The 20091-nt window shown below is 55.6% G+C and overlaps 1 protein-coding gene across 2 annotated transcripts; it reads right to left on the bottom strand.

Annotated features, from left to right (window-relative positions):
- Nucleotides 1-382: 382 nt before the first annotated feature.
- LOC147096635 (trafficking protein particle complex subunit 6b-like) lies at nt 383-15664 on the bottom strand. Of its 2 annotated transcripts, XM_085973180.1 has the most exons (6): nt 15270-15656; nt 14256-14323; nt 12741-12858; nt 11932-12015; nt 11434-11527; nt 383-984 (listed from the first exon to the last, which is right to left on the bottom strand). In XM_085973180.1, exons 1-6 carry the CDS (start codon nt 15342-15344, stop codon nt 953-955), a joined length of 471 nt encoding a protein of 156 aa, XP_085829306.1. In that variant the 5' UTR covers nt 15345-15656; the 3' UTR covers nt 383-952. The 2 variants fall into 2 exon arrangements, with proteins under 2 accessions (XP_085829306.1, XP_085829307.1); XM_085973181.1 differs by lacking the exon at nt 11434-11527 and having other exon boundaries at nt 15270-15664.
- Nucleotides 15665-20091: the final 4427 nt, after the last annotated feature.

Genomic DNA, 20091 nt, shown 5'->3' with positions numbered 1-20091 from the left:
CACTGTTGGAGGGACAGTACTGAGGGTGTGCTGCACTGTCGGGGGGGGGGGGGTGGCAGTACTGAGGGAGCTGAGGGAGCGCTGCACTGTCGGAGGGGCCACCTTTGGAGGAGACATTGTTCCAATGGTTCAGGTGCAGGTTAAAGATCTCACGGCACTATTCAAAGAGCAGGGAGTTCTCCTGGTGTCCTGGCCAACATTCCTTCCTCATCCACCACCAAAAACAGATTAACTCATTCATTACATTGCTGATCATAGGATATTGCTCTGTTCAATATGTCTGCCATGTCTGACTACAGTCAGTGCAATCCCAAAAGTAATTCATTTCTCGGAAGATCTCAAATAAATACAAATATTGTTTTAAATTAAAGGTTCCCAATCATTTACGAGTCATTAATTTTATTATTTCCCAACAATGAATCAGTCGCTCTGAACAATCTGCGTCTCACTGTCATCAAGATACATTTTAATCATTTAAACTTGGCTCTTGCACAAACTAACATAGCAACTGTTTCTAGTGAAAACCAGTCTAACAGAATAGTAGTGGGAGGCGCAGCATTCACACAGCGAAAGGGGCAACTGACCAAACTGTTTGGGCTCTTTAGGTTTCTCAAGTTGCCATTGGCTCCTGACCTTCAGCAGCCTGAGAATGAAAGCCCAGTAAAAGCTGCTTGTGAGCTCATTATGTTAATAACTTGCTGCGATTTCAGGGTGATTTCAACCACGTGACTGCCCTCAGCAAGTGCCCCTGTGTTTAACCAGTCACCTTCCTGGTTCATTGGTTTCGGTTCATTATAATCCCCACCACAGACCCATCTAAAAATGGCTAATTCAGCTTCTGGAACATACAAGAACTAAACAGTAAATGGAAGGCACAACTTCCTCTCACTCGAAATTTCAGCTTCAGCGCTGCCTCTGTGCTCCTTAAACCCCAGACACGGACACCGCAGTCCTAGGGTTTCTGCATCACGATGTGAAATTTACCTGCAATAGAAAGAAACAAAGTTACAGAAACTGGGCCAAGAGAGACAGACAAGCAGACAGACAGAGCACGAGTGAGAGAGCAATAAACCCAGGAGAAAGAGCTTGTAATAAACAGCGGGCACACACTGGCCTGATGGAAAGTGTATTTGTTTGTATGGAGATCGGGTGAGGACGGGGTTTGGCTGCTCTGTGATGCCCTCTCATGGTTGAATGCCCTGCTGGCACTGCTGGTCTAGGCTCACACATGAAGGTGTGTATGGGAGGGGTATTGGGGGACAGTCTGGCCCCAGGAAACAGTGAGGGTGGTGCGGGGGGGGGGGGGGGGAAAAACAGAACTGATGAGAAGGAGCTGGTTACATGGGAACGGGTTTCCTGAGCTAGAACAAGACACAGAACATCGAAATCAGCCGAATACTCGCTGCAGTCCCCAGAGACCGAGAGCAGGAGGTTAAAGGGAACAGGAATATGCATGTTTAAAGTGGATGGGAGCACCATCTAGTGTTACTGGAGATTCCTGAAATAAATAGTCCACAGCTCCTGCAGGCTTTATACCCACAGCGAATCACCAAAATCACTGCACAGGAGGAGGCCACTCGGCCCACTGCATCTCTGCCCGTGCTAGCTCTTCACCTGCAGTTATCGGCTCATCCCATTTCCTTGCTCTTTTCTTCCTTTTCAAATAGTTATCCTATTCCCTGTGTAAAGACGTTACATGCTGCCTCTTGGGCCCTGTCCCAATGGCTGGGGCCGAGTGTCAGGAGTAGTCCTACAGCTGGGTTTGTAGGGAGGACGGCAGTGACTGCACAAAGGGGTACGACTGAAATAAGTGGCTCACCGTGTGGAGGAATCGCAGACACAGACCCGTCCCATCACCGTGTGGGGGAATCGCAGGCACAGACCCGTCCCATCACCGTGTGGGGGAATCGCAGGCACAGACCCGTCTCATCACCATGTGGGGGAATCGCAGACACAGACCCGTCTCATCACCATGTGGAGGAATCGCAGACACAGACCCGTCTCATCACCATGTGGAGGAATCGCAGGCACAGACCCCGTCTCATCACCATGTGGGGGAATCGCAGACACAGACCCGTCTCATCACCGTGTGGGGGAATCGCAGACACAGACCCCGTCCCATCACCGTGTGGAGGAATCGCAGACACAGACCCCGTCCCATCACCATGTGGGGGAATCGCAGACACAGACCCCGTCCCATCACCATGTGGGGGAATCGCAGACACAGACCCCGTCTCATCACCGTGTGGGGGAATCGCAGGCACAGACCCCGTCTCATCACCATGTGGGGGAATCGCAGGCACAGACCCGTCTCATCACCGTGTGGGGGAATCGCAGACACAGACCCGTCCCATCACCGTGTGGAGGAATCGCAGACACAGACCCGTCCCATCACCGTGTGGAGGAATCGCAGACACAGACCCGTCCCATCACCGTGTGGGGGAATCGCAGACACAGACCTGTCTCATCACCATGTGGAGGAATCGCGGACACAGACCCGTCTCATCACCATGTGGGGGAATCGCAGGCACAGACCCGTCTCATCACCGTGTGGGGGAATCGCAGACACAGACCCGTCCCATCACCGTGTGGAGGAATCGCAGACACAGACCCGTCCCATCACCATGTGGGGGAATCGCAGGCACAGACCCGTCCCATCACCATGTGGGGGAATCGCAGACACAGACCCCGTCTCATCACCATGTGGGGGAATCGCAGGCACAGACCCGTCTCATCACCGTGTGGGGGAATCGCAGACACAGACCCGTCCCATCACCGTGTGGAGGAATCGCAGACACAGACCCGTCCCATCACCATGTGGGGGAATCGCAGGCACAGACCCGTCTCATCACCATGTGGAGGAATCGCAGGCACAGACCCGTCTCATCACCGTGTGGGGGAATCGCAGACACAGACCCGTCCCATCACCGTGTGGAGGAATCGCAGACACAGACCTGTCTCATCACCGTGTGGGGGAATCGCAGACACAGACCCGTCTCATCACCATGTGGGGGAATCGCAGGCACAGACCCGTCTCATCACCGTGTGGGGGAATCGCAGACACAGACCCGTCCCATCACCGTGTGGAGGAATCGCAGACACAGACCCGTCCCATCACCATGTGGGGGAATCGCAGGCACAGACCCGTCTCATCACCATGTGGAGGAATCGCAGGCACAGACCCCGTCTCATCACCATGTGGGGGAATCGCAGACACAGACCCGTCTCATCACCGTGTGGGGGAATCGCAGGCACAGACCCCGTCTCATCACCATGTGGGGGAATCGCAGACACAGACCCCGTCCCATCACTGTGTGGAGGAATCGCAGACACAGACCCGTCTCATCACCGTGTGGGGGAATCGCAGGCACAGACCCGTCTCATCACCATGTGGGGGAATCGCAGACACAGACCCCGTCCCATCACCGTGTGGAGGAATCGCAGACACAGACCCGTCTCATCACCATGTGGGGGAATCGCAGACACAGACCCCGTCCCATCACCATGTGGAGGAATCGCAGGCACAGACCCCGTCTCATCACCATGTGGGGGAATCGCAGACACAGACCCCGTCCCATCACCATGTGGAGGAATCGCAGGCACAGACCCCGTCTCATCACCATGTGGGGGAATCGCAGACACAGACCCCGTCCCATCACCATGTGGAGGAATCGCAGGCACAGACCCCGTCTCATCACCATGTGGGGGAATCGCAGACACAGACCCGTCTCATCACCGTGTGGAGGAATCGCAGACACAGACCCCGTCCCATCACCATGTGGGGGAATCGCAGACACAGACCCCGTCTCATCACCGTGTGGGGGAATCGCAGGCACAGACCCGTCTCATCACCATGTGGAGGAATCGCACAGACCCGTCTCATCACCGTGTGGGGGAATCGCAGACACAGACCCGTCTCATCACCATGTGGGGGAATCGCAGGCACAGACCCGTCTCATCACCGTGTGGGGGAATCGCAGACACAGACCCGTCCCATCACCGTGTGGAGGAATCGCAGACACAGACCCGTCTCATCACCATGTGGGGGAATCGCAGGCACAGACCCGTCTCATCACCGTGTGGGGGAATCGCAGACACAGACCCGTCCCATCACCGTGTGGAGGAATCGCAGACACAGACCCGTCCCATCACCGTGTGGAGGAATCGCAGACACAGACCCGTCTCATCACCATGTGGAGGAATCGCAGACACAGACCCGTCTCATCACCGTGTGGAGGAATCGCAGACACAGGCCCCATCCCATCACCGTGTGGGGGAATCGCAGACACAGGCCCCATCCCATCACCGTGTGGGGGAATCGCAGACACAGGCCCCATCCCATCACCATGTGGGGGAATCGCAGACACAGACCCGTCTCATCACCGTGTGGGGGAATCGCAGACACAGACCCGTCTCATCACCATGTGGAGGAATCGCAGACACAGACCCGTCTCATCACCATGTGGAGGAATCGCAGACACAGACCCCGTCCCATCACCGTGTGGAGGAATCGCAGACACAGACCCGTCCCATCACCGTGTGGAGGAATCGCAGGCACAGACCCGTCTCATCACCATGTGGGGGAATCGCAGACACAGACCCCGTCCCATCACCGTGTGGAGGAATCGCAGACACAGACCCGTCTCATCACCATGTGGGGGAATCGCAGACACAGACCCGTCTCATCACCGTGTGGAGGAATCGCAGACACAGACCCGTCCCATCACCGTGTGGAGGAATCGCAGACACAGACCCGTCTCATCACCGTGTGGAGGAATCGCAGGCACAGACCCGTCCCATCACCGTGTGGAGGAATCGCAGACACAGACCCCGTCTCATCACCATGTGGGGGAATCGCAGGCACAGACCCGTCCCATCACCGTGTGGAGGAATCGCAGGCACAGACCCGTCTCATCACCGTGTGGAGGAATCGCAGGCACAGACCCGTCCCATCACCATGTGGAGGAATCGCAGACACAGACCCGTCCCATCACCGTGTGGAGGAATCGCAGACACAGACCCGTCCCATCACCATGTGGGGGAATCGCAGGCACAGACCCGTCTCATCACCGTGTGGGGGAATCGCAGACACAGACCCGTCTCATCACCGTGTGGAGGAATCGCAGGCACAGACCCGTCTCATCACCGTGTGGAGGAATCGCAGACACAGACCCGTCCCATCACCATGTGGGGGAATCGCAGACACAGACCCGTCCCATCACCGTGTGGAGGAATCGCAGGCACAGACCCGTCCCATCACCGTGTGGGGGAATCGCAGACACAGACCCGTCTCATCACCATGTGGGGGAATCGCAGACACAGACCCGTCCCATCACCGTGTGGAGGAATCGCAGGCACAGACCCGTCCCATCACCGTGTGGAGGAATCGCAGGCACAGACCCGTCCCATCACCGTGTGGGGGAATCGCAGACACAGACCCGTCCCATCACCGTGTGGAGGAATCGCAGACACAGACCCCGTCCCATCACCGTGTGGAGGAATCGCAGACACAGACCCGTCTCATCACCATGTGGAGGAATCGCAGACACAGACCCCGTCCCATCACCGTGTGGAGGAATCGCAGACACAGACCCGTCCCATCACCGTGTGGAGGAATCGCAGACACAGACCCGTCCCGTCACCGTGTGGGGGAATCGCAGGCACAGACCCCATCCCATCACCTTCTGGAGGAATCGCAGGCACAGACCCCGTCCCATCACCGTGTGGAGGAATCGCAGACACAGACCCGTCACCGTGTGGGGGAATCGCAGGCACAGACCCCGTCCCATTACCTTCTGGAGGAATCGCAGGCACCGACCCCGTCTCGTCAGCGTTGGGGGGGGGGGGGGTAAAATCGCAGGCGCAGAAGTGCTGAGTGGATGATCCATATCGGCCTACTCCCGAGGTCCCCACCATCACAGAAGCCATTCTTCAGCCAATTTGATTCACTCCACATGATATCACTCCACATGCCATCAAGAAACGGTTGCGCGCACTGGATACAGCAAAGGCTATGGGCCTCAACAACATCCCGGCTATCGTGCTGAAGACTTGTTCTCCAGAACTAGCTGCACCTCTAACCAAGCTGTTCCAGTACAGCTACAACACTGGCATCTATCTGACAAAGTAGAAAACTGCTCAGGTATGTCCTGTCCACAAAAAGCAGGACAAATCCAATCTGGCCAATTACCGCCCCATCAGTCTACTCTCAATCATCAGCAAAGTGATGGAAGGTGTCATCAACAGTGCTATCAAGTGGCACTTACTCACCAATAACCTGCTCACTGATGCACAGTTTGGGTTCCGCCAAGACCATTACAGCCTTGGTCCAAACATGGACAAAGGAGCTGAATTCCAGATGTAAGGTGAGAGTGACTGCCCTTGACATCAAGGCAGCATTTGACCGAGTGTGGCATCAAGGAACACTAGTAAAACTGAAGTCAATGGGAATCAGGGGGAAACCTCTCCACTGGCTGGAGTCATACCTAGCACAAAGGAAGATGGTTGTAGTGGTTGAAGGTCAATCATCACAGCTCCAGGACATCACTGCAGAGGTTCCTCAGGGCAGTGTCCTAGGCCCAACCATCTTCAGCTGCTTCATCAATGACCTTCCCTCCAACATTAGGTCAGAAATGGGGATGTTCACTGATGACTGCACAGTGTTCAATGCCATTCACAACACCTCAGATAATGAAGCAGTCCATGCCCACATGCAACAAGACCTGGACGATGTTCAGGCTTGGGCTGATAAGTGGCAGGTAACATTCGTGCCATAAAAGTGTCAGGCAATGACTATCTCCAACAAGCGAGAGTCTAACCATCTCCCTTGACATTCAACGGCGTTACCATCGCCGAATCCCCCACCATCAACATCCTGGGGGTCACCATTGACCAGAAACTTAACTGGACCAGCCACATAAATACTGTGGCAACAAGAGCAGGTCAGAGGCTAGATGTTCTGCGGCGAGTGTCTCACCTCCTGGTTCCCCAAAGCCTTTCCACCATCATCTTCTTCTTAGGCAGTCCCTCGGAACCGAGGATGACTTGCTTCCACATTAAAAATGAGTTCTCAGGTGACTGATGAGTCCAATGCAGGACCTACAGTCTCTGTCACAGGTGGGGCAGTCGGTGGTTGAAGGGGCGGCTGGGTGGGGTGCTTGGGTTGACATGCGCTCCTTGCGCTTGGCTTCTGCTTGCACCCGGCGAAGAGACTCGAGGTGTTCGGCGCCTTCCTGGATGCTTCTCCTCCACTTTGTGCGGTCTTGGGCCAGGGATTCCCAGGTGTCGGTGGGGATGTTGCACTTTTTCCAAGGAGGCTTGGAGGGTGTCCTTGAAGCGTTTCCTCTGCCCACCTGGGGCTCTCTTGCCATGTCGGAGCTCCGAGTAGAGCGCTTGTTTTGAGAGTCTCATATTGGGCATGCGGATGATGTGACCTGTCCATCGGAGATGATCGAGCGTGGTCAAAACTTCGATGCTGGGGATGCTGGCCTGAGCAAGAACACTGACGTTGGTGCGCCTATCCTGCCAATGGATTTGCAGGATTTTGCGGAGGCAACGTTGGTGATACCTCTCCAGTGCTTTGAGGTGCCTGCTGTACATGGTCCATGTCTTTGAGGCATACAGCAGGACGGGTATCACTGCTGCTCTGTAGACCATGAGCTTAGTGCTGGGTTTGAGGTCCTGGTCTTCAAACACTCTCTTCCTCAGGCGACCAAAGGCTGCACTGGCACACTGTTGGACTTCGTCATCGACGTCTGCCCTTGTTGACAGTAGGCTCCCAAGGTATGGAAAGTGGTCCACGTTGTCCAAGGCCTTGTCGTGGATTTTGATAATCGGAGGGCAGAACTGTGTGGCGGGGGCAGGTTGGTAGAGGACCTTTGTCTTACGGATGTTTAGTGTAAGGCCTATGCTCTCGTACGCTTCAAAGGTGTTCGATGATCTGGAGTTCGACCTCCGAGTGAGCGCAGATGCAAGTGTCGTCTGCAAACTGTAATTCGACGACAGAGGATGGGACGACCTTGGATCTGGACTGGAGGCGACGGAGGTTGAACAGTTTCCCGTTTGTTCTGTAAATTAGCTCCACTCCAGTGGGGAGTTTACTGAGGGTGAGATGGAGCATTGCAGCAAGAAAGATCGAGAAGAGCATTGGTGCGATGACACAGCCTTGCTTGACCCCAGTCCATACGTGAATTGGGTCTGTGGTGCAACCGTTGGTCAGGATCATGGTTTGCATGTCGTCGTGAAGCAGGCGGAGGATGGTGACAAACTTTTGAGGGCAGCCGATTTTGAGGAGGACACTCCATAATCCCTCACGGTTGACAGTGTCAAAGACCTTTGTGAGATCAAAGAAGGCCATGTACAGCGGTTGGTGCTGTTCCCTGCATTTCTCTTGTAATTGACGTGCGGTGAAGATCATGTCCATTGTGCCCCTTTGTGGGCGGAATCCACATTGCGACTCTGGGAGGAGCTCTTCGGCCACTGGGAGAAGGCGATTGAGGATGATTCTTGCGATGACTTTCCCTGTGGCAGACAGCAGGGAAACTCCTCTGTAATTACCACAATCGGACTTGTCACCTTTCTTGAAGATGGTCACAATTACGGCATCTCGGAGAGCCCCTGGCATGCTCTCCTCCTTCCAGATAAGAGAAATGAGTTCATGAATTCGCGCCAGTAGTGCTTCTCCGCCATGCTTTAGTGCCTCGGCAGGGATTCCATCTGCTCCCGAGGCCTTGTTGTTTTTCAGTTGTCGGATGGCCTTTTCAACCTCATGCCGGGCTGGGGTTGTACTGAAATGGTGGCAGGTAGCATGCTGCGGGATGGAGTTGAGGACACTCGTGTCGAAGACAGAGTCTCGGTTAAGGAGATCTTCGAAGTGCGCCTTCCAGCGGGCACTGACTGCCTCTTTGTCCTTGATGAGTACCTCTCCGTTCTTGGCCCGCAGTGGGGAAGGGCCTTGGGTGCTTGGGCCGTAGATGGTCTTGACTGCGCTAAGGAATCCACGCACGTCGTGGTTGTCGGCTAACTGCTGGATCTCCTGCGCTTTCTCCACCCACCATCTGTTCTTTAGGTCGCGTGTTTTTTGTTGGACCTTGGCCTTCAGGCGTCTGTAGAGCTGCTTTCTTGCTTTCGAGTTGTTTTGCTGTTTCCAGATCAGGAATGCCTTGCGCTTGCGGCTTATTAGCTCCTGGATCTCCTGGTCATTCTTGTCGAACCAGTCTTGGTGTTTCCTGGTCGAGTGACCGAGCGTCTCTTCACAGGCGCTGATTATGGAGGCCTTGAGTGCAGACCAGGTGCTGTGGACACTCTGTGTCTCTGCATCACTGGGAGTCGTCAGGTTGTTTGTGAGGCACAGGCTGAATAGGGCTTTCTTAGCGGGTTCTTTGAGTGCTCCAGCGTTGATTTTCCTGTGGCATTGTTTCTGTTGCCGCCGCTGTTTTGGGGCTACGTTGATGGAGATGACAGAGTGGATTAGGCGATGGTCTGTCCAGCAGTTGTCAGCTCCTGTCATGGCGCGCGTGATGTGGACGTCCTTGCGGTCCCTCGCTCGGACGATGACGTAGTCCAGCAGATGCCAGTGCTTGGAGCGAGGGTGCTGCCATGAAGCCTTGTACTCGTCTCTCTGATGGAACAAGGTGTTGGTTATGACAAGGCCATGTTCTATGCATTTCAATAGGAGGAGGGTAGCGTTGGAGTTGGCTTTCCCCTACCCCCTCTCTGCCGATCACACCTCCCCAGAGGTCTGTGTCCTTTCCAACTCTGGCGTTAAAGTCGCCAAGGAGGATCAGCTTGTCACCCATTGGGACTTGGGACAGGGCTTGTTCGAGGCTGGAGTAGAATTCCTCTTTGGTCTCGTCTGTGGCTTCCAGTGTTGGGGCGTACGCACTGATGACCGTAGCGCACTGGTTCCGGGCTAGGGTGAGACGTAGAGTCATGAGGCGTTCGTTTATACCGCTAGGAGAGTCTCTGAGATGCCCAACTAGTTCATTTTTTATGGCGAAGCCTACCCCATGGAGGCGGCGTTCTTCTTCAGGTTTGCCTTTCAGAAGAAGGTGTAGCCACCGCCTTCACAGAAATCACAGAAACCCCACAATGCAGATAGAGGCCATTTCGGCCCATCGAGCCTGCACCGACACATATCCCACCCGATCCCCGTAACCCCACGTGTTTAATCCCCCTAACACTAAGGGTCAATTTATCATAGCCAATCAACCTAACCCGCACATCTTTGGACTGTGGGAGGAAACCGGAGCACCCGGAGGAAACCCACGCAAACACGGGGAGAATGTGCAAACTCCACACAGACAGTCACCCGAGGCCGGATTCGAACCCGGGTCCCTGGCGCTGTGAGGCAACAGTGCTAACCACTATGCCACCGTGCTGCCCTTCTCCTTGAGCTGACCTTCCCCTGCCCGCCGGGTCTCACTTAGGGCAGCGATGTCAATGTGTGTGCTCGGCCGTTGTAGCAGAGCCTGGTCTCCAATCGTCCTGGATCCCCTTGCCACTGGACCAAGACCTTGCTCTGTCAAGCCCGTGTGGTAGCTGGTGTGCAACGGCCACCCCACGTTAAAAGAATTCACGCACAGGCACCTTCCATCCTTTAAAATGAAGTTTGGGACCTGGAACGTCAAGACCCTCATGGACAATCCCAACAGTGACAGACCGGAACGGCGTACTGCTATCGTTGCCCGGGAGCTCAGACATTTCGACATTGAAATTGCCACCATCTACAAGGCACAAGTAAGGAGTGTGATGGAATACTCTCCACTTGCCTGGATGAGTGCAGCTCCAACAACACTCAAGAAGCTCGACACCATCCAGAACAAAGCAGCTCGCTTGATTGGCAGCCCATCCACCACCTTAAACATTCACTCCCTCCACCACCGGTGTACCGTGGCTGCAGTGTGTACCATCTACAAGATACACTGCAGCAACTGCGCTCGCTAAGGTTTCTTCTGCAGCACCTCCCAAACCCGCGACCTCTTCCACCTACAAGGACAAGGGCAGCAGGCGCATGGGAACACCACCACCTCCAAGTCCCCCTCCAAGTCTCACACCATCCTGACTTAGAAGTATATCGCTGATCCTTCATCGTCGCTGGGTCAAAATCCTAGAACTCCCTGCCTAACAGCACCGTGGGAGCACCTTCACCACACGGACTGCAGCGGTTCAAGAAGGCGGCTCACCACCACCTTCTCAAGGGCAATTAGGGACGGGCAATAAATGCTGGCCTTGCCAACGATGCCCACATCCCATAAAAAACAAATTTAAAAAAAGACACCCGTTCCGTCACACAGTGTTGCAGCTGTCCTGAGAATAGCCCTCCGGTGAGATGCTGGCTGAGATCGATTCCTGGAGTGAGACTGGTGTAAGGGATCGTGTGGGATAGAAACAGCAATCAGTGTGATCTCCCCCCTCTCTGCCAAACCCACTTACATGCTGGCATCAATGAAACCTCTGCAGTGACTGTGCTGTCGATGCCCAGGTTGGACAAGGCTCCTCTCACCAGCCCACAGGTGAATGCCAGGAACTAAAAATAGAAAGGAGCCATTCACAATACGATCACTGATACATATATAGGTTCCTTATCACATCGCACCCTCTCAGCTGTACAGCCCTCCCCTGGCATTGCTCACAATCTGGAGCACAGTTGTGATGTTTAGCTGCTAACCGGTCTGTCCCTTTAAGACCACTGCTCCTTGTGGGGGGGGGGGGGGGGGGTCCATGTAATTAGAGGTCAGTAAACTATTTGTTAGTGTCAGGCATCGGAACAATGGCTGACTTGCCTTCCCCTTTAAGATCACAAAGGGCGTCACTGTGGGCTGTGACACGTGGCGACCAAGCGACGGAGGGGCATTAGACACAGTGACAATAACGTGCATTATTATAGCGTCTTTAATGTAATCAGACATCCCATAACCAAGGGGCAGTTACCTTTGGTGCTTCCTCCAAGTATTGCTTCCCGTTGGACACCGGAGTGAGAAGCCGGAACCGATTGTCCTGGAGCACGTAGGTTCCCTGAGAGAAACACAAAGCGTCAGTGAACCGCGCAGCACAGGAATCGGTGCTTCACCTGCCCACTACAGGCCCTTGTTAAAAAGCCCCTCATTGCCCCCAAGATTTAGACTCCTTGTTCATAAATGCCCCCCTCCCAAAGGCCTCCCCACACGGGATGGATTCTCTGTTTAGAAAGCCCCTCACTCCTGAAAGGCCAAAATCCCCCCATTATAAACCGCTGCTCACTGTTCAATGGGATGAAAATCCCCCCATTATAAACCGCTGCTCACTGTCCAATAGGATGAGACTCCCCCCTTTATAAACTGCTGCTCACTGTTCAATGGGATGAGAATCCCCCCTTTATAAACCGCTGCTCACTGCCCAATGGGGCGAGACTCCCCCCTTTATAAACCGCTGCTCACTGTCCAATAGGATGAGGCTCCCCCCTTTATAAACTGCTGCTCACTGTTCAATGGGATGAGAATCCCCCCTTTATAAACCGCTGCTCACTGCCCAATGGGGCGAGACTCCCCCCTTTATAAACCGCTGCTCACTGCCCAATGGGGCGAGACTCCCCCCTTTATAAACCGCTGCTCACTGCCCAATGGGGCGAGACTCCCCCCTTTATAAACCGCTGCTCACTGCCCAATGGGGCGAGACTCCCCCCTAAAGCTCGACTCCCTCTTTACAACCTCCCCCCATCCCAGCTAATCTCCGAACGCCAGTCTGTGCGAGGCTCCGCCCACCTGATGGTTTGTCCGCAGGTTGTCGATCTGTTTTCGGAAAAGGTTGGTCCAGAATTCCTTACAGATAAACTTCATAATATCCAGCTCATCTTTGAAGGATGGCGTCTCTTTGGTGAACCTACAACAACAACAACTTCTTGTATTTATATAGCACCTTTAGCATAGCAAAACATCTCAAAGTGCTTCGCAGGAGCGATTATCAGACAAAATTTGACACCGAGCCACATGAAGAGATATTAGGACAGGTGACTAAAAACTTGGCCAAAGAGGCAGATTTTGAGGAGCAACTTAAAGGAGGAGAGGTGAAGAGACAGAGAGGTTTAGGGAGTGAATTCCAGAGCTTAGGGCCCAGGCAGCTGAAGGCACGGCCGCCAATGGTGGAGCGATTAAAATCGGGGATGCTCAAGAGGCCAGAATTGGAGGAGCGCAGAGATCTCAGAGGGTTGCGGGTCTGGAAGAGGTTACAGAGATAGGGAGGGGTGAGGCCATGGAGGGATTTGAAAAACAAGGATGAGAATTTTAAAATCGAGACGATGCCGGACTGGGAGCCACTGTAGGTCAGCGAGTGCAAGAGGTGATGGGTGAACGGGACTTAGTGCGAGTTAGGGTACGGGCAGCAGAGTTTTGGATGAGCTGAAGTTTGCAGGAGATAGACAATGGTTTAATCCTGTAGTAGGCATCCCTCCACACACTTCTGAAGCAACACCAATTCTGAGTAGTTTATTGCAACTTACCACGTGATCAACTGTAGCTCTGCAGCCGAGACCAGCGGACTCAGCCAGGGCCTGGGATCTTCCTGCTCTGATGGGATCTTCCTGCTCTGATGGGTCAGTGACTCACTGGATAACCCATCTGGCCTCTCAGTACAGTCTATTCAGTTTAATGCAGAATGTTTTCTATCTGTAGGAGTTATGTTTGAGGTCCTGGCCACACAGTTATTCTCTGGGCCAGCAATGCTCACACTGGGACCCCTCACCACCCCCCATAGAATGCGCAGAGCAAGCTGGGTGGTCACATGCCTGGGGAAGGGGGCAACACTAACTCTGCCCAGAATCACCTCACGCCCTGGAACCAGGAACTCTGAACCTCTCCGACAGCACTCCAACAAACTGTAGCTCAGGCCACAAGTTATAGTCATGTTTATCACAAAATAAAATTAGTGGAAACAACAGAAAGATAAATCACACTTAACTGATGTTCTGCCCATTTCTTGCAACTTTATTATACTTATAATACCCAATGTCCGAGACAGAGTTTTATTCGAGACTGAACTCCCATCGATCCTTTGTTAATCTCTGCTTGAATCGTGGTACTGCGGGAAGGAGGCGTCGGACTGGGCACAGTGAACAACAGTGAAATGCTTTGCATATATAAATCTGAATCAGGCCTGATCAAAGTGCACGGCACAGAGTCGAGATGGCCCCACACGGTCCTTTCACACAGCTACAGTCAAGTGTTATTGATAAGCCAGTGACACCACTGTGCTGAGATCTCCGAGACGTGTTGGTCACTAACCTCTCGATCAGACCTTGTCCCGTCCGGAAACCCATCCCTTCCAGCGTAGAAATACACTTCCCGTGCTCCTGTTGGGAGAAACAAGTGATTTTAACAGATTCTGCACAATCTCAGCTCTACTCAGTCCAGTTAACAGTGATGGACGATGGTGGGCGGGGAGCAACCAGTATTCCAGAGTTACAGGCTTCGGCTAAAAGAACCTGCATTTCTATAGTGCCTTTTACCACCTCCAAAGCGCTTTACTCTTTTGATGTGTAGTCACTGTTGTAATGTAGGAAACGGGGCAGCCAATCTGCGCACAGCAAGCTCCCACAAACAGCGATGCGATAATGACCAGATCATCTGTTTTAGGCACTGGGTGAGGCTGGAGTACCGGGGGAGGGATTGGATAACGCGGGAGGTCAAAGTGGCTGGCGGGGGAGCGAGGAAAGGGGATTTTTGAGGATTGGGGTGAGGGCGGATTTGGAGAGCAGGTTTACAGGGTATTAAGGGGTACTTGTGATATTAGGTGGGTATTAGAGATATGTGGGGGGTTATTGGGGGATATTAGGGTGATTGGGGTAGGATGAGGGTGGAATATTTCAGGGGTTTACAGGGTATATTAGGGTATTGGGATGTTATTAGGGGGGTTATTAGGGTATATTGTGATTACCGTGTCTTCGGGCTCCTGGTGTTTGGGGGTTGAGGGATGAGGGTGGAATACAGGGTATATTTGGGATTAGGGGGTATGGGGATTGGGGTGAGGGGTGATTTAGGGGGTATATTTTGTGGATTACCATGTCTGCAGGCAGGCGGGGGGTGAGGGTGGATTTGGGGGGTTATTTGAAGATTGGGGTGGGGTGGATGTGGGGTACCAGGGTATATTGAAGGGGGTTACAGGCTGCTAGGTATTTGGGGTAAAGCTGGATTACCGTGACTCTGGGCCCCGGGGATTGGGGGTGAGGGTGATTTGGGGGAGAGGGGTTACAGGGTATTGGGGTGTATTTGGGGTATATTTGGGGTGTTTCGGATTACCGTGTCTCCGGGGTTTTGCTGAAGCCGCGCCACCAGCTCCCGGTGCAGCAACTCGAAGAGAACCGCCTCCGCCATCGCGCGGCCGGCCCGGGAAGAGGAGACAGGCCGGGGTTTGTGTTTGGGGCCGGGGTTTGGGGTTTTGTGATTTTCTCTTCTCTCCCGCCGGGTGGCCGCCGATGACCTTTCCCGGGGTTTGAGGCTCAGTCTCGGACGGTTGAGGCGCCGCTCCGACCCCCGGGGCTGAGATTTCTGCCACAATTAGAGCGGGAGGCGGGACTGGGTCAGTGAGCTTCCCCCCCGGGGGCCCGGGCCCGGCGGCGGAGGAGGAGGAACAGCGAGAGAGCGGGAGCGGGGGAGGCCCATGGTCGGCCCGCCTCCCTCACTGAGCAACAACAACAGAGCGGGGCCCCGTGACAGTGAGCGGGTCCCCGGGCCCCAGTGACAGTGAGCGGGTCCCCGGGCCCCAGTGACAGTGAGCCGGGCCCCACTGACAGTGAGCGGGTCCCCGGGGCCCAGTGACAGTGAGCCGGGCCCCAGTGACAGTGAACGGGCCCAGTGACAGTGAGCCGGGCCCCGGGCCCCCAGTGACAGTGAGCCGGGCCCCAGTGACAGTGAGCGGCTCCCCGGGCTCCAGTGACAGTGAGCCGGGCTCCGGTGACAGTGAGCGGCTACCCGGGCCCCAGTGACAGTGAGCCGGGCTCCAGTGACAGTGAGCGGCTACCCGGGCCCCAGTGACAGTGAGCCGGGCCCCGGGCCCCCAGTGACAGTGAGCCGGGCCCCAGTGACAGTGAGCGGCTCCCCGGGCCCCCAGTGACAGTGAGCGGCTCCCCGGGCCCCCAGTGACAGTGAGCGGGTCCCCGGGCCCAGTGACAGTGACAGTGAGCCGGGCCCCACTGACAATGAGCGGGTCCCCGGGCCCCACTGACAGTGAGCGGGTCCCCGGGGCCCAGTGACAGTGAGCCGGGCCCCAGTGACAGTGAACGGGTCCACGGGCCCAGTGACAGTGAGCCGGGCCCCGGGCCCCCAGTGACAGTGAGCGGGGTCCCCGGGCCCCAGTGACAGTGAGCCGGGCCCCAGTGACAGTGAGCCGGGCCCCAGTGACAGTGAGCGGCTCCCCGGGCCCCAGTGACAGTGAGCGGCTCCCCGGGCCCCAGTGACAGTGAGCCGGGTCCCCGGGCCCCAGTGACAGTGAGCCGGGCCCCAGTGACAGTGAGCAGCTCCCCGGGCTCCAGTGACAGTGAGCCGGGCCCCGGGCCCCCAGTGACAGTGAGCCGGGCCCCAGTGACAGTGAGCAGCTCCCCGGGCTCCAGTGACAGTGAGCCGGGCCCCGGGCCCAGTGACAGTGAGCCGGGCTCCAGTGACAGTGAGCGGCTACCCGGGCCCCAGTGACAGTGAGCCGGGCTCCAGTGACAGTGAGCGGCTACCCGGGCCCCAGTGACAGTGAGCCGGGCCCCGGGCCCCCAGTGACAGTGAGCCGGGCCCCAGTGACAGTGAGCGGCTCCCCGGGCCCCCAGTGACAGTGAGCGGCTCCCCGGGCCCCCAGTGACAGTGAGCGGGTCCCCGGGCCCAGTGACAGTGACAGTGAGCCGGGCCCCACTGACAATGAGCGGGTCCCCGGGCCCCACTGACAGTGAGCGGGTCCCCGGGGCCCAGTGACAGTGAGCCGGGCCCCAGTGACAGTGAACGGGTCCACGGGCCCAGTGACAGTGAGCCGGGCCCCGGGCCCCCAGTGACAGTGAGCGGGTCCCCGGGCCCCAGTGACAGTGAGCCGGGCCCCAGTGACAGTGAGCCGGGCCCCAGTGACAGTGAGCGGCTCCCCGGGCCCCAGTGACAGTGAGCGGCTCCCCGGGCCCCCAGTGACAGTGAGCCGGGTCCCCGGGCCCCAGTGACAGTGAGCCGGGCCCCAGTGACAGTGAGCAGCTCCCCGGGCTCCAGTGACAGTGAGCCGGGCCCCGGGCCCCCAGTGACAGTGAGCCGGGCCCCAGTGACAGTGAGCAGCTCCCCGGGCTCCAGTGACAGTGAGCCGGGCCCCGGGCCCCAGTGACAGTGAGCCGGGCTCCAGTGACAGTGAGCGGCTACCCGGGCTCCAGTGACAGTGAGCCGGGCTCCAGTGACAGTGAGCGGCTACCCGGGCCCCAGTGACAGTGAGCCGGGCCCCGGGCCCCAGTGACAGTGAGCCGGGCTCCAGTGACAGTGAGCGGCTACCCGGGCTCCAGTGACAGTGAGCCGGGCTCCAGTGACAGTGAGCGGCTACCCGGGCTCCAGTGACAGTGAGCCGGGCTCCAGTGACAGTGAGCGGCTACCCGGGCCCCAGTGACAGTGAGCGGCTCCCCGGGCCCCCAGTGACAGTGAGCCGGGCCCCAGTGACAGTGAGCCGGGCCCCAGTGACAGTGAGCGGCTCCCCGGGCCCCCAGTGACAGTGAGCGGGTCCCCGGGCCCAGTGACAGTGAGCCGGGCCCCAGTGACAGTGAGCGGGTCCCCGGGCGGGCAGCAGCTGTGGGGAGAAATGTCGCCCGGGGGACACGCTCAGTATTTCCAGCATTTTCTGTTTTTAACCCAACAACTTGTATTTATATAGCGCCTTTAACGTAGTAAAACGTCCCAAGGTGCTTCACATGAGCGCAGTAAGACCAAAAATTTGACACCGAGCCACATAAGGATAAATTAGAAATAACAACAGAAAACGCTGGAAACACTCAGCAGGCCAGGCAACATCCGTGGAGAGAGAAACAGAGTTAACGTTTCAGGTCGATGACCCTTCATCAGAACAACGGTCATCGATCCGAAACGTTGACTCTGTTTCTCTCTCCACGGATGTTGCCTGGCCTGCTGAGTTTTTCCAGTGTTTTCTGTTATTTCGGATTTCCAGCATCCGCAGTATTTTGCTATCGTAAGGATAAATTAGGGCAGGTGACCAAAAGCTTGGTCAAATAGGTAGGTTTTAAGGAGCGTCTTAAAGGAGGAGACAGAGGTAGAGAGGCGGAGAGGTTTAGGCAGGGAATTCCAGAGCTTTGGGCCCAGGCAACAGAAGGCACAGCCACCAAAGGTTGAGCGATTATAATCGGGGATGCTCAAGAGGGCAGAATTGGAGGAGCGCAGATATCTCGGGGGTTTGTGGGGCTGGAGGAGGTTGCAGAGATAGGGAGGGGCGAGGCCATGGAGGGATTTGAAAACAAGGATGAGAATTTTAACATTGAGATGATGCCAGACCGGGAGCCAATGTAGGTCAGCGAGCGCAGGGGGTGATGGGTGAATGCGACTTGGTGCGAGTTAGGATATGTGCAGCAGAGTTTTGGATGATCTCAAGTTTACGGAGGGTGCAAGATGAGAGTCTGGCCAGGAGTGCGTTGGAATAGACAAATCTAGGGGTAACAAAGGCATGGATGAACCAGTCTCTCCTTTTCCTACTCTTGTAATTGAAAGTATGATTCTGTGTTTCTCTTTTCCATTCCCTCAACAATCTTATGCCCCTCGAGAAGATCACCTCTCAGACACTTCCTTTCACCACCTTAGGATGTCACAAAGTGAATGAAGTACTTTTGAAATGTAGTCACAGTTGTAATGTAGGAATCGTGACAGCCCATTTGCACACAGCAAGCTCCCCCAAACTGAAACATAATAAACAATCAGATTATCTGTTTACTTATGTGTTGGTTGAGGGATAAATATTGTCCAGGGAAACTTCGCTGCACTTCTTCTAATAGTGGCAGTCGGATCTTTTATGTCCACTTGAGAGGGCAGATGGGCTCATTTTAATGTCTTATCCGAAGGACAGTACCTTCAACAGTGCAGCTCCCTCAGTACTGTACTGGAGTGTCAGCCAAGATTATGGGCTCAAGTCTCTGGAGTGGGACTTGGACCCACAACCTACTGACTCAGAGGTGAGGGTGCTGCCCACTGAGCCACGGTTGACATGTAATTTAGGACGGATATGAGGAAGTTCTTCACAAAGAGTGATCGACATGTGGAGTAATGGAGGCCAAGGACCTGGCGTCACTGAAGAAGCAATTGGACGCAGCTATAAGAAAACTAGGATCTCGCTGGGTAAATGAATGAATGAAGAGCCGAATAGCCTTCTACATCCGTAATCATTGTGATTTTGTAAACTTTTATTCGATGTGTTTTGGACCTGAATCTGAAATAAAATTGGACCCAATCTGGTTTGGAAGTATCAGCCAGGAGCTGGTGGACCTGTTGTGTATTTACCAGCTGTTTCCCGTTGATGCTTTAGACCCAGTAGGGTGGAGTTGGGCCAGTTGCTCCTTTAAAAACCACAGAAATAGCAAAAGGAAAGAAATGGACCAGATTGTTCAATCCATGCTGCCTGTAACTCGGTGCTCGATTGCTTTGCCTGGCTCGGGAGTGCGGCGCTCGATTGCCGCGAGGCGGCGGGCCCGGGACTGATGGACAGCTGCTGCAGCCAATGGACGGGCGGGAGGGGAGAGGTGCGCTGTGATTGGTGGAGATGAGAGAGGCGCGCTGTGATTGGTGGAGACAGGAGAAGGGCGCTGTGATTGGTGGAGGTGCGAGAGGCGCGCTATGATTGGCGGACGTAGGGAGAGGTGCACTGTGATTGGCGGAGGCGGGGAGAGGCGCGCTGTGATTGGTGGAAGCGGGAGAGCCGGGGTTTGGCAGCGGCGAGGATGAGGTGAGCGGCGCCGATTATTATGGGCTGTCCCGGGGTGAACCCCCAAACCTGACCCCTGACCTGCTTCCCCCCCGCCCCAGGACCCTCTCTCCCTCCCTCCCTCCCCCAGGACCCTCTCTCCCTCACCCCCCCCCCCAGGACACTCTCTCCTCCCCTCCCCCAGGCCCCTCTCTC

The sequence above is a fragment of the Somniosus microcephalus genome, chromosome 34, assembly GCF_052327205.1.
Source record: "Somniosus microcephalus isolate GS21.2 chromosome 34, FLI_Smic_1.0, whole genome shotgun sequence".
Taxonomy (NCBI): Eukaryota; Metazoa; Chordata; class Chondrichthyes; order Squaliformes; family Somniosidae; genus Somniosus; species Somniosus microcephalus.
This window is presented reverse-complemented; position numbering and strand designations above follow the sequence as displayed.